Source organism: Plectropomus leopardus, chromosome 13 (genome assembly GCF_008729295.1).
Source record: "Plectropomus leopardus isolate mb chromosome 13, YSFRI_Pleo_2.0, whole genome shotgun sequence".
NCBI classification, from domain to species: Eukaryota; Metazoa; Chordata; class Actinopteri; order Perciformes; family Serranidae; genus Plectropomus; species Plectropomus leopardus.
In genome coordinates, this window is record NC_056475.1 from 24,302,596 (window position 1) to 24,317,048 (window position 14,453).

Consider the following 14,453-nt stretch of genomic DNA (forward strand, 5'->3'; position numbering starts at 1 on the left):
CTGCAGCTCACTGCACCTCAGGTTCACAGGGATGAAAGGGGTTTACTCCAAAAACAGTCTTTTAGCCGGTTTGTTTAATCCACTGAAAACAGATCTGGGTTTCCTGAAGTAGAAATGTGACTTTCTTTAAAAGCAAAGCAGTTTTTAAAGTTGTTTTATACTGTTTATGTCACACACAAATCCAGGGACAAGAAGTCCAAGCTGATTTCAGCACCATCATGTGGTGAAATGCTGACCGTACAGTATTTCACATGTTCACTACTACAGTGTTAAAGGCTTTGCACACCCACAGTACACCCGCACAGGTTAATATTTCAGCCTGAAAAGGCATCAGTGTACATGCGGTTTGACTGGAGTCTCAGAACACAAAGAAAAGAAACAAGACTAATGAGATTAAGGTATTTTATTTTTCAAACAATTCTGTATTAAGACATGAATTCATTCAACACAATCTTTTTGAAAGTTTAAAGTTTATCAGTCTATGAAATACAATCTGGAGTTAACCTCTCACAAGTAACACAGACGCGCGCACACACACTGAAACATTGCAAAGATGTTGAGCATCTTTAAAAAACAAAAAACAACAAAAAAGTTATTGAAAAAGAATAGAGGATATTGTATTTCTGTCCAAAGATCCATGTCGATTTAGAGCTCCCCTAGTTTGAACTGCCTCGCTCCCAGCTACAGCTGCTAACCCATTCATACGTTATTGATTAGAAATATAAGCTATGAGAGAGGAGTGCCCCGTCAGAGTATCATCGATGCTTAAAGTTCATAAAGGCAGATTCTGGGATATAGCAAAAACAAGAACGAGCATCCCAACAGGTGATTACTAAACTGACAAGAGAGAAGCGGTTATTTCTCGTGATTACAAACCAAAAGTACAGAACGACTTCTGTAACAAGCAACACACAAACCAGCCAACATTCAGTCTGCCAAAGGCCACTGAAGAATCGCTTCCTGCAGGTCCCACTGAGATGGACAACCGCGGTTTGGACTTGTTCAAGTGCTTGTATTGCTTATTAAAAAAGAAACTTCATCATCTGAGAGAACAACTCAAGATGATGCTCTACACCCTCAGCGCTCTACCTACAACTCTGTGGCGCCTCTCTCTCTGATGACAAAGTTTGCCGTGTTTACATGAATTCATCACTTCATGCTGATGGTCAAACTGACAGTAAAACTAGGTTGTAGGTTCTTTTAATGGCTCTTGGCACAAAATGAAATAGCACTTTTTTTACACCATAAGGTGCTTTTAGGGAAACCAACAAGCAAAACTCCTCTGTGTTACAAACCGCAACCCATTATAAGAATTTCTGCTGCATTAAATTAGACAACAAGCATCATATTTGGAAGTGACTGCCTCAATCAAATTTACGAGACTGTATAACCTCACCCAAAACTACATGTAGAGATTTATCATAATTTTACAGCATTGCTGAGCCACAAGAGTTTGAGCAAATGCTCATGTTTAGATCATTTCTTTACTTGGTCTCCTTAAAATAAACATGTCACTTTTTACTAAATCAAATTATTTACTTGCAGTGCAGTCGAGACAAAACAACCGTCAACACAATTTAGACAACAAAGAGGATCGAACAAATACGATACTCTGGTATTTTCCTTATTTTCAGTTAGACATGCTGTCTCAACTGCAAATGAATTAGTTTGATGCACCAAACTAAGCTTGTGCAGCACAGGCGAGGTAGAAATACAGTGAAGTATTCCAAGTAGATTTTATATTATGCAACATGAATGTGTGTTAAAGGCAAACTCTGATTTTACACATCACAGTCTGTTTCAAATGTATTGATAGTGAGTGCTCTGACTGATGTTACCAGGCAACACCTGAGATGTTGCAAAGGAAATGGCAGAGGAAATGTCTGAGCAGCACTCTGTATGTAGTGTTTAGGGCTCCACTTTAGCATCAGAAACACACAGTATGGGCCGTCCCTGTAGCTCACTGGGTACAGCATGTATCAGTGAGTCAGGGGCCCGTTCCTTTTCTGTCTCTGTCATTTTTAATAGAGCTGAAATGCTGAAAAAATTAGGAATGAAAAAAAAAAACAAAAACATAAACCTTATTTAGCGATGAATTTCTATAACACGGTTGGCCTCACAATAAAAATAAAAAAAATCAAAATTGATGCATGATGTCTTTTTGCATTCTGATGCTTCGCTCATATGGGATCAGGCAGACGGTCAACTCTCTGGACAGCAAGATGAAGACAAACAGCAGGACAGTGAAACAAAATAAGCATGAGAATGTGATGCCAAGGTGACGCCGTATTGTTTAAAAACAATGGAATAAAATATACAGTTAGTATTTAGTACAACTATTTCATGTGTATTAGTTTATGTAATTCCTCCAATAATGTCCAGTATTTGTCCAGATTGCCCTTGTTTTCTCTTTGTATGAAGGAGCTGAGTAGTATCCAGTTGTATATTCCGTAACTCTGAATGGCGATGATGTCTACCGTTACCAGTATTTTCTGCTGGCCTCACCTAATTTTACCGTCCTGCTCTCAGCTGCTAAAATGACGTGCCGTCTTACGTTTGCCTGATTCCATGTGGATGCAGCATCATTCCTTGCAAAAAGCTGATGCCTACATTACCCACAATGCAACAAGACTGCAGACAGTTCAGCTGGGTTCTCGGGCGTTTTAAGCTAAGTAGCGGTTAATGTAGCCTCATGCTGCAAGTCAAGCAGAGTTTAGCAGCAGCCTTCAGTAGCCTGGTAAACTTGCACTGTAAAAAAATGAAACTGTTTTAACTTAAAAACGTTAGTGTTTATGCTGCCTTAAAATTAAAAGTTGACTGAATGGAAATTTTGTAATGATTCAAAACAAATAAACTTTATGGTTAAATGAACTTGAAAGGATTTAAGCAACGACTGAATTACAATATGATTAGATTTATTTGACAGTAAAAAGTTTATTTTTATTGAATCATTGCAAAATTCTCTCAACTTGTCATCTTAAGTTCAGTTAACTCAAAATTTTAAGGCAGCCCGAGCACTAACTTTTTTTAAAGTGAAAACAAGTAGTCTCTTTTTACAGTGTATTTCTAAGCTCAGGTTTTGCATTTTCAAACTTGTAGTGTTCAGCGAGGCGCTGCCTCAAGTGACATGACATGAGGTAATCTATCAGACTTCGCGCAGCTCTCTCTGGAGCCACAGACAGCTTTCTTAAATGCCCAATATCTGTCAACAGCCTTTGATGTGTAAAATCAGCGGAGTTCCCCTTTAAGGACTTTCACACCTGGTGACAAAAAGCATCAAACTCAAGTTGTCAAGAAATGCTAACTGTCTAATTGTCTTTGTCTGTATTCTAACTGATCGATGCACTTTTCACTTGCCAAATGCTGCATTTTTTTGATACAATATCAAAGCCAAGAGCCACGACAAGGGCCACCCCGCCCCTGCACCACCAGTGTGACGTCTCCTGCCATCACCTGAGCACATCAACAGCCTGTCAGCCTCACATAAGCAATTTACACCAGAGGCCAGATCCAACACCTTTCTGTGAGTCACCACAAGCGTCTGAATCACAGACACAGTCGACTCTTCTGGTAACAAGACAGACATTATTTTCATGTCTAGATAACTCAACGGAAAAGCATCAGTAAAATACAGTCCGTCTCAGCGGATTACTCGTTTCACTATAACCAACTACTGATAACAAACTGACGAGTGAAGAAAGAAAAACGAAACAAACTCCTCCTCTCTGTTTCACCCACTCATAGCGTTGATCTCTGCCTTAAAATACATTGTGCTTTGATTAATAGAGCAGTACACATTTTCATATAAATACAAATCTGTCTTATAGATGTACATTCACTTTGATTTCTTAATATAGACTAATTTACATATTTTATAAAATAGGCTTCTCAGAATATATCGAGCTACTTTCCCCACTACGAGATTACACAACCAACATCATTAAAGAATAAGCGCTTATCTCATCTTTGCTGCGAGAACCTACATTTTTCTGAGCGGACATCACACACAGAGTTGAATTGGACCTGTGCACAAGTACTAAGTTTTCTCTACAGACACGTTTCATATGTATGGCTTTTCACTATGCTGGCTCCCGCTGTGAGCAGACCCGTTACACTCTATTAATTGGACACGTGTTAATTTATTTGTTATTGCCACTTTCTCAATTATCGTCTGTTAATCATCTTAGGTAATTTAGGAAGTGCCAGAAAAGCATTTCAAGTCTTTTTAAGGGATATTCTGGATTTGACTTAAGTGCACTTAAGTGGCACAGGATATAAATCATAATGAGGGAGCACATACACTTTTGCCTCTTCTTCATGTGATTTCAAGTAAGAGACAAGTGTGTGTGTGTGTGTGGGGGGGGGGGGCTCATAACCCATCCTAAAACCTCTCACCTTCCCAACTCCAAGGCACTGCTTTAACTGTAAACATGGCAGATTGATAAAAAATTATGATTTGACCATAAAAAGCATGAGTGCCAGAGCTCCTGGTGGATTGTAATTGTGACATATGTCATGGCACAAAACAGATATTCAAGAATAAAAACACATTTGCTAAAAGGGGAAAAGCAACTTTGATACAGTACTATATACTCTATTTCAATGGCTTACATGCACACCAAGTATCTGCTCGAGATATACAGTATTTGTAAATGTATATTTACTGAAGTGAAAGTGCTTTCCATGCCCATATACAGTTTGCTTTATAATTTCACCATAAAATTAACCATCTATATATATATAATCTTTGATTAAACACTCTCTGCCCTGACCATATACTGTATGCATTTTTAATAACTCTTTTTGCCTGTAAGAAATATATCTCCTTTGCGACTTTTAGGAGACTATCCTGTTGATCACTAGCCAAGATCCCTTTCACGTTGACTAAAAGATTTTTAAACTGGCAGCTTAAAAAAAACCCCAAAAACATTCTTTTAAAATTGACATGTCAGCTTCTGTTTATAAGTAGATGAACTAACTTTTTGAAAATGTAGACATTTTCCAAACAATCCCATGCTGAGATACATAAGGAATGATTAAAAAATATCTACATTTGAAAACGTCCACCTGTTGATACCAAAGTGTGTTGCAACACTGCGTGAATCACTCAACAAAAAGCCTGATTTACGTGTTGACCTACCTACTGCTGACAAAAAAAAAAATCACCAAACTACTTCCTGATAATGCTGCCTCACACTACCGTACTGTCTGGTGTATGAGAGCACACAGTTTCTCCCCTATGCAGCTGCAAACAAAGCAGTTAAATATCAACAAGGGGGAAAGTATACACTACTAAACACACACAGCATCCACATAGGAAATCACAAGCAGCTAATTTAGCATGACATTGTAATATTGTGTGAAACAGACTTTTTGGAACATTGGATAGTGATTCGTAGGAAGAGTTCCTAGTCGCCATTTGATCTCTATTCCCTTTGGCCTTGATTCATCCCCCCCGTTGCAGAATATGCTGTGAACTTTGGCAGAATGTATAGATATAAAATATATTAAGTCTCATGTGTTCCAGCCGTCTTCTCCACAGTGCCTGATGAGATGGAGTCCTCTGTGGTATTGCAGTCGCCCTAAACTAAATCTTTCCACTGACCTAAGACAAATAATGAACTGTACCCACACCGAGAGCTGTTCTACTGCAATCCCCTGAACAAACACTTCTCACAAAAAGATCCACACTAACCAAATAGTCTAAGAACTGAAATATAATACAGTAGAGCAGATCACTGTGGTAGGAGGGTGAAACGACCACGAAAATGATCTCCCTTAATCACTATAACCTCAGAGACATCCTCTTTTTCCAACGTCCTCCTTTTCTGACAAATATCCCGTCCCCTTTCTCTCCTTTAAAAGGTGTCGACAAACTCCCAAACACTACCAGCCAAATACACAAACTCCCCTCTTCAAACAAAGACTCCACAAAATAGCATATATTGCAATATAATGGCAATATAATTACAGTAAAATTAAGAATACCAGTAGGCTAATACCAATACAGAATCACTACATATAAATAACAAATTCTTGTATTTTGTAAATCTATGAAAACAAAAAGTTTAGATACAAGCCTGATGAGTCAAAGAATGAATGGCTTCACCCAAACTATAGAAAAAGAAAGGCAAAGCAGGAGATTTCACATTACTGATTCGGAGTACTGCACATTTATGAGACTTCGGATTGGTTTGATCATTTATCTGTCTTAATCTAGTTTGCTTTTGAAGCATTCAAGGCTTACTTGTTGTGATTACGAGTTGCCGTTCAGGCCAGACAAAGTTTGTGGAAGCCGGACTTCAGGTTGCTGTCTAATATACAGAACTAAAAATACTTCAACAAGCTACTTTTTTCCTGACTTTAATGTCCCTTTGTTATATATTTTTGTACTTAATCCTTCCTTTAAGCCTCCCTGAAATAGTGGGGACCCCAAAACAACTGGGGGTCCACAAGCCACTGCAGATGGGCGTTCCAGCATTTTATTATTTGACGTCCATGTGTCCGGTGGCAACACACTGAATGGAGGCTATATAAGAGCCCTGCAGATGATTCTAAGTGTAAGGTGCTACCTATTTACAGCTTCATTTCAACATACAGTATTGGTAAATAATGCCTTCTTCAGAACGTACTGTAGAACCACCGAGGAATGTTTTTAACATACTTCACAATTAGGAACTAAATAGTTACGACTGAACACGGGTCCACCAAGAAAAGTAAATCAAGACAAGAATATTTACAGTACAAATGAATAGATGGTATAAACATTTGAAGTTCATCAGTGATTTATCATGATGATTCAGGGAGAACGTTATCAGGGGGCCTCTGTAGAAACTGTGTCTGAAGGAGTGTACATGTAGGCTGGAATGGATTGAGAGATTGTTTGTGTTTGTGTGTTTGTCTGTGAGAATGTGTGTGTGTGTGTGTGTGTGTGTGTGTGTGTGTCTTGGGAGCATGAGTGTGTGAGTGAAAGCGAGCTGGAGAGAAAAGGGAGAGAGATGTTCGCTTTTGTGTGCATGCGTTCACGACAATTTTCAGATGCACTTCCTTCTCTGAACCCTGCTGGGTTCCACACACTGACCAGAGCAGCTGCTCCTTCACCAGTTCATGATGCAGTTCCTGTTCAACGTCATGAAGTACACCTGGCTGCTGCCCCCAGACCGCACCGAGGCAAAGAACACCTGAGGAGCACCACAAAAGGACATGAATGTTTTTGAATTCAGCTGCTTTTAGTGACCTTAGCATGCGTTCAGACTGCAGGTAAATCAGATTTGTTTCTCAAATTAGACCTCAGGACAGACTGTCTGCACTTTTATTTACAAGTAATCAGACTGGAACGGTCTGTCCAGATGTCACCAACATATCTGCTAGGGTTGTTGTGGTAATGACGTAGGCATCAGTAACAAATGCTGCTTTCCATTCAAAATGGGAAGTTGGAATTTCCCAGATCAAATTTTACGGCTTCTAAGCGTTCCAGGTGCACAACACCAAACGTAAAGTAAAAACATGACACACAGAGATCAACTGGTGTTTCTGTGGCTAGACCATGGACAATAGCACCGTCAGCGGGGCCGCCTCCTTGCAAATAAGAGCGAAACAGAGGTAAAACTAGACATAAGGTAACAGATACTGTTATACCTATTGTTATTTTACGGCATTTTTATACTTGGCTAATGTATTTCAGTGCTTCAGTATACTGTGATGTTCTGTATATATTGTGTATATTCACTACCTTCTGTATCAGTACCTTCCGGAATTAATAAAGGACATCTGATCTTACTAATAATGCGCCTCACCACGGGTGCTGTCATGATTGTGGGACGTCAGACTGCTGAAGTCGGGGTATATGAATTTGCCCCAAGTTCAGAAGAAGGAACTCCAACTTTGAGCGTTCCATTGTACTTTTTCTAGTGAGAGGCTGGAATATCTTGACTTCCAAGTTGTCTTGAACACAGCATATGTAGCAATAATGGTGACGTGGCTTTTCAAGCGGTAGCAACAAAAAAGGAGGTCCATCATTTTGCATTTCGCCTCAGCAGCAGCTGCTCCTCTCATCCATCGACCTTAGCTCTGACCAGATCGACTGATGAGGTCAGAGCTCTGAGCTCGACTCAAACTCCTTAAACTGCTGCTGAGGGGAAAATGGAATGCAGAGAAGTTGAGCTCCGCCTACACTGCTTTCATGAACCCGCAAAAACATAGGAATTTAGAGAGGGGACACACACACACATATAACCATGCTTTTTACTATCCAGACTTTCTAAAATCAATCTGGACATATCAGAAAAAAAATAAAGATTTGGATCTTGAGAATCTGCCTCTCTTACCTTGTCATTTCTCTCACACAAGAACTTGAGCCTCTGAGCTCTTTTGTGCATGAAGACACCGTCCAGGTGGCCGGTCTCCACAGAACGGATCTCAATGGCCTTTTCTCCCCATCCCATGATCTGATTTGAGCAGATATGAGCTGCAAGGCAAAATGTAACATTAGTAAGTTAAGCTGATAACAGTTTGTACAGATGATACATTGACTTTTGTCTATTCCCATGTAAGCTTGTTGTCTGGATTTGACCCGCACCAACAGATGTGGGCATCTCGCCCCACTGCAGGACCACATCCTTGATGATGCGTCCGTAGGTGTTGACGTAGACGCCTTCGTCTTCGTAGCACAGCAGCATCTCCATGCCGTCTGAGCTCGGCAGGAACACAATTGCGTGCGGTGTCACATGGCTCTGGATCTGTTTGAAATGAAAACAGAGGGGATGAATTCCTGCAGGTGTCACATCAGAGTCCTGCACAGGTCTGATTTTCAGGACCTGCTCCAAAAATGGAACCGCTACTTGCACCCGCTCCCCCACCTGCACACATGACCAATTAGTTTTGCATCCCAACCCACTGTCACACGATGCCCCAACCCAAAAATGCATATCCTTTAATGACCGTGCACTGTTCAAATTCAAAATTTGGTGAAGCAGCACCTATAAAGTGATCATTTTGTGACATTTTATACATATGACACTGAGATAATATACTCTAATAAGAAGGTAATTCAGGAAATAAATGACTTTTGTTTGCTTATTACTGATTGAAGCGACTCTCATATTCCAGCTGGTGCTGAAGACAGAGGATTTTAAATTTCAATAAAATGATTATTATTCTCATTTTATTTAAATATATTTATCATCCAACACCCACAATCTGACCTGCATGTTCTTTTTTTCACATAACGGGAACTAAAATTAAGACAAAACACCACCTGCAGAGTCCACAAGGGTACCTGACCTGATACAGAGCTATATTGTACACTTCTCAAAGCCCTGCTGTCTGAGGGCTGTGTGACTTACATGAACAGGGATATAAATGTCATAGTTGTTTCCAGAGTCCACGTCGATGGCGTGGAAGCCAGCGCAAGAACCATAGATGACCTTCAACCTCTGACCCTCCTCCACTGTCAGGTCGACCAGCACAGGCCTGTGTGGCAGGTCTGCAAAAGACTGGTTAAAAGAAGCGGAGGGAGTTTGGGGGCAGAAAGTGAGTGTGAGAAGATAACTGGCGTGAATGCACTTCTGGATGACTGATCTTGCACAACTAATCCGGCTCACAGGAAAGGGGAGACTTACCTTGAAGGCCATGAATTTGTGATAAGGTTTGGGCGCCCAAGCATACACTTCCACCGCATTCTTCAAAGCTATCACCAGGAACTTTATCCTCTCATATTTCACTAGATAGAACAACCACAAGGCCATTTGACATCAGATACTGGTGATCAATAATTCACGGTGCCAAATGCATTTATGAGAATTTCTCCGCAGTAGAATAGACGGTAGCGATAAACAGCCATTATCTGTCACTCACCCACTTTGTAGTGCACACAACCCTCCATCTCCCCCACTGTGGTCCAGCCCTGCTTCTTCTCCACCTCAGGGTCGTTGTGGAGGATCTTGTTCCTCAGCCAGGCCAGGTAGTAGACACGCACCTTGTTTTTCTTGCCTTAATAGACACAATTAGATATCAAATACAACAGAGACTGCTATCAATATTTATTCAAATGCATTTAAAATATATTTTGAGCTTATTAAAATTTGGAGAGAAGAGGTTGGGAATGAACTAAGATTAATTTAATATGAAACTAGATATGGTGTGATTTTGATTCTCACAATATTTTTAATTTGACTTAGAATGGTATCACCTTAGCTGCTTTACATCCACCTGCACAGAATTCTTAACTTGTGTTTCACTGCATCTTCCTGCTTATTACTAACATTATTAACACTTTTCTCATTCTGAAACAGCTATTTTGTACATTTTTGTTATGTCACAGTGTTTTAAAGTTTCTTTTTCATATTTTTAATTTAATGTATCTATTTAATATTTAAATTTTTGACTGTTGCAGTACTTTGCCTGTATTTTTCTTTCCTTTTGGTATGTTAGTTGTATGTTGATTACATGTGAAATGTATGCATCAAAAACCAAAGTAAGTTCTGCCAATCAAAACCTTGTTGTTAGTAACTTTTATTCTGATTCTGACATTACCACTGATGTTTTTTTTTTTAATTTTGCTATGTGTAAATATCTAATAAAAGCATCAGTAATTAACCAAATATCAATAATGGATACAGAACTTTGTAACACCTATTGATATTTCATATTTTCTCAAAGCATTTGTCAAAAAATATTGTACTATAAGCTTGTATTAAAACCTCCAAGCCCTAACACGGCACACAGAAATTAAAACAGCTTTCCTGTGACTTTGAAGTGTAAAGTCAAAATGCAAGGAAAAAATAATCACTCTGAAGGCATTAGTACTATTTTGGCATGGTTTTTTGGCATTCCATTAAAGATAGTAGTCACATGCCAAAAGTGCAGACAGATTTAACCAACAGTATTGCGAGCAGGCTGGCGCTGAGCAGCAGTAATGACCTGATATGGTGATGAGCAGGTTGAGACCCTCCAGGACGTCCATCTGTTGGAACCTGCGGGAATTGATGAGGGGGTAAACCTTACCCTGACCACTACGGTCCAGCAACTTCAAACCATTCTCTGTGCCCACCAACAGGTTCACACCTAGAGACACAGACATGCACAAATTAATAGCTTTATTAATTTTGCATGAAATTTTTGTAATTATTGCCTCTCCTATAGCTGCAGCTAAAAGTATTTTGGCAGTGTGTTGTAAGTCTTGTTATTTGAAAGCTTGCATGCTTTTATTATTAACCTGCCAACTTTACCACCATCATGTTTAATTTTATTGAGAGGAGGAATAAAAAAAGAGGTTTAAAGAGTGTGTGATATAACCATGGTGACGTCACCCACTGAATACTGTACCTACAAGCTGATTTGAAAGTGGAGAGACAGGACTCTGAAGGTGATATTATCGAGTCTATTACATTTTTTTTAACAACGCACTCAGTTTAGCACATTAAAACACAACTTTTAGGTGACTTTTTTCACCAAAAGTTATCACCTAAACAAAAGATAGTGCTTATGGAAAACAGCAGGCTGAAGGAGCAGAAATTAATTTGATAAACATTGCTTTGATATTGAAAGCAGAGACATGTTCTTTTATGAATGTCATACTTTTGTCAGTTTCAGCAGAGCCAGAGATAATGGTTAAGATAACTCAGCTCTGATGCAGCACAGATAATCTGAGTTTTAAGCCAACCACTCTAAAGTCTAAACCACTCTAAAGTTAATCACATTTTTAGTAAAAAGTTAGATTAAGGGTAACGTTGCTTGGTGTTGAATCTTTTTTTTACACTCCAGTACTGTAACTGTTCTCACCCCAGAGTGCAGCACACAGGATCTCAGAGTTGAACCTCTTCTTGTACTTGCGGATCTCGGGCGTGTCATTGGGGGGACGTGTGTTGGTGGGATTAACATTCACCATCGATCCTTTCCTCACCTCCATCTTCAGCTGCTCAAACCTGGAGCCTAAAGAGGGAGGTCATAGAAATTCATTTATTGAGGAAGAAAATGCGAGGAAAATTGGCACAAATCTCCCATTCATCCCAATTTTCCTCAATGATTCGTCGTTAGATACATTTTTAAAGAATAATGCAAAGGCCTAATTTAATTAAGTATTTTATTGCACAAGAATGAAGGTCAAAGGTTAAGGGAGTGAATGACTCTGCGAACAACTGTCACATTTTTTGTTTCATGTTCAAGAAACTCCAAGAAGACGTTGCTGTGAGGGTGAAAAGCTTCTGACTCACCGCTGACAGATATGTTATCCCCTGTACCTCCTGGTGACTGGTACATGCCCAGATCCACAAAGGTGGTGAAGGAGGACTTGCCAGATGCTTTGACTAGACCTCTGGACTGATACTGGTGGAGCAAAAAGGGTGTGTAAGTTGTACAGTGTCGTATAAGTAAACACCATGTTTGTGGAGTTTGTCTGACAAAATTTTAAAAAATTATGTTTTCTGCGCTAACGGGGTAACAAAACTGCAGTTTTGAGACCAATATTTTCTATGTTGCTCCACTAACAAGCTCCACTGATTGTCATGAAATTGAGTGTGTTATGGTTGGACTTCAGGGCTGGAATGATGGCCGATAGGGAACACATAAAAATAAAGCAGGAATTTAGGACTGATATATTTAGCAGCAGTAAAACTTACATCATAAACAGAGTCCTTCCCGGGGGAGGAGTGAGTTGCTGAATCCGTGGGGGAGTGAGACGGCTGCACCACATCTGGCAAGTTAGTGTATCCATTATGGCTCCGCTTCTCTGGGGTCTTTCAGGTAAAGACAAACACACACCCACACAACTGCGTATTACATAATGTCAATGACAGACTTGGATCTAGGCTACTCTGCTGCACCACAGTATGACCTGTAAGGTCTGCACATCACAGTAAACATAAGACGTGAGGTAACAGTCGTGACCAAACGAGCTGTAAAAGGGCAAGCTCATGTTCTCAACACAGGGACAGTTTTCCTGTTTTATGTCACTGATTTGCCAGTTTTTACATGCAGTTTTTTTTTTTTTTTTTAAAAAGGCTCTCCAGAATTACTTTCTTCTCTCTGTCACCATCGTCTCAGTGACTCTTAATCGTTATCAGTGGGTGACATACATGGAGGACTGCCCACTGTTCTAATGTGATGCAGTAAAATTCCTGCACTGTCAGGGAGGCTGCTTTGATTTGCTTTAAAACACAAAGCACATTTACTGTATGTGTGAAAGTAATAAAAATGCCTCCTCTTTGTATGTATTCAGGGTTTCCGCCAGTATATTGCAAGTTGGACGGTCTGTCTGGCCTAAGTTGACCCCCCGCCCGGCTGAAGTATCAGGGAATTTTTTTAAAATGTAGTTTAAGATATTTTTTAACCTACAGTAGCCTAGAGAGTAGAGAAAAATACCCTGCTGATGTTCAAATAAACGGCAATTAAAATGAAACTGTGCACACACAGCACCGCCAACCTCTGGCCTCATAACAGCTGAAGCTAATGGGGAATTCAACCCAAGTCAATGAGGTAAGCTTACTAGAATTAATGTTAATGTTACAGTTAATGTTTACAAGGCAGCAGCCGATTGAGCTGACGATAACATTAAACATTATGTTTACTATGAGGAGTCAAACTCTAAAACTGAAATCATGTTACTAACTTAACCAATTACAAACCTACTAACTACTTTTCATCCCCTATAGGACATAAGGCTGCAATGAGATCTCTCCATAACATTTTGTCCTTGACAGCATGCAGCATCTCTCTGCAGGAGCATCTTTTATGGTAGAAATACCGAGAAGCACTTCTAGCTTTTTTTGTGGGCCTTATGCAAAATCATATTTTGCACCCCTATTTCAATCACTCATAAACAGACCAAATCTGCATTATATTACAAATGCATGTGATACCAAATGTTACTTTTACCCATAAAGAAAGCATTTTAATTTAACTTGGCTGGATTGTTTACATGAGAAACAAAATTAAGGCCCCTGTCAAAAAAAGACAATTGTTTCCTGGACCGTGCCGGGTCACTGCTCCTAACGATATTTGCCACCTGGCCGAACAGCTTGTGCAGTTTGTAATGTTTGTCATTTAATTTTTAATGCCAGATAATTTAATAACTACATAGATTTCCCTGATATTCAGTAATGTCATTTTGACTTGGCACAAGTATTTGAGGCTCATTGCATATTCACCACACAAAACTATTGCACATCAGTGAAGTTGACACTTCCCACATTAGACTCATCATGAGCCACCTGTGAAATGTATGCTGTCTGTCACTGAATCATATTGCTTTCTCTCCAAAAAATATCTAGGATTTATGCCAACTGAACACAGGGTAGCTTGAGAAATACACCAAATTAAAAACAATATTCCGTTGTAACTTCACTGACACGCCCACAGTCAGTGATTCTGTGTAAATGTGTAGCACAGGGTTGCAAGAAGTTCTCCCGGTTAATGTTGAGCTGATCCTGTGAGCTCCCCAGCAGCAGCAGCACTCA

General features: G+C 39.6%; 1 protein-coding gene across 6 annotated transcripts in view; it reads right to left on the reverse strand.

Annotated features, from left to right (window-relative positions):
- Positions 1–2,330: 2,330 nt before the first annotated feature.
- Positions 2,331–14,453, reverse strand: part of mink1 (misshapen-like kinase 1) — a 44,889-nt gene continuing 32,766 nt past the window's right edge. For all 6 annotated transcript variants that reach the window (XM_042498767.1, XM_042498770.1, XM_042498771.1 and 3 more), the window contains 10 exons: positions 12,618–12,734; positions 12,213–12,324; positions 11,782–11,931; positions 10,921–11,064; positions 9,856–9,990; positions 9,621–9,721; positions 9,345–9,494; positions 8,579–8,738; positions 8,328–8,467; positions 2,331–7,181 (listed from right to left, as the gene is read on the reverse strand). In XM_042498767.1, coding sequence (XP_042354701.1) covers positions 7,098–7,181; positions 8,328–8,467; positions 8,579–8,738; positions 9,345–9,494; positions 9,621–9,721; positions 9,856–9,990; positions 10,921–11,064; positions 11,782–11,931; positions 12,213–12,324; positions 12,618–12,734 — 1,293 coding nt within the window. In that variant the 3' untranslated portion in view covers positions 2,331–7,097. The remainder of the gene's footprint in view (positions 7,182–8,327; positions 8,468–8,578; positions 8,739–9,344; positions 9,495–9,620; positions 9,722–9,855; positions 9,991–10,920; positions 11,065–11,781; positions 11,932–12,212; positions 12,325–12,617; positions 12,735–14,453) is intronic.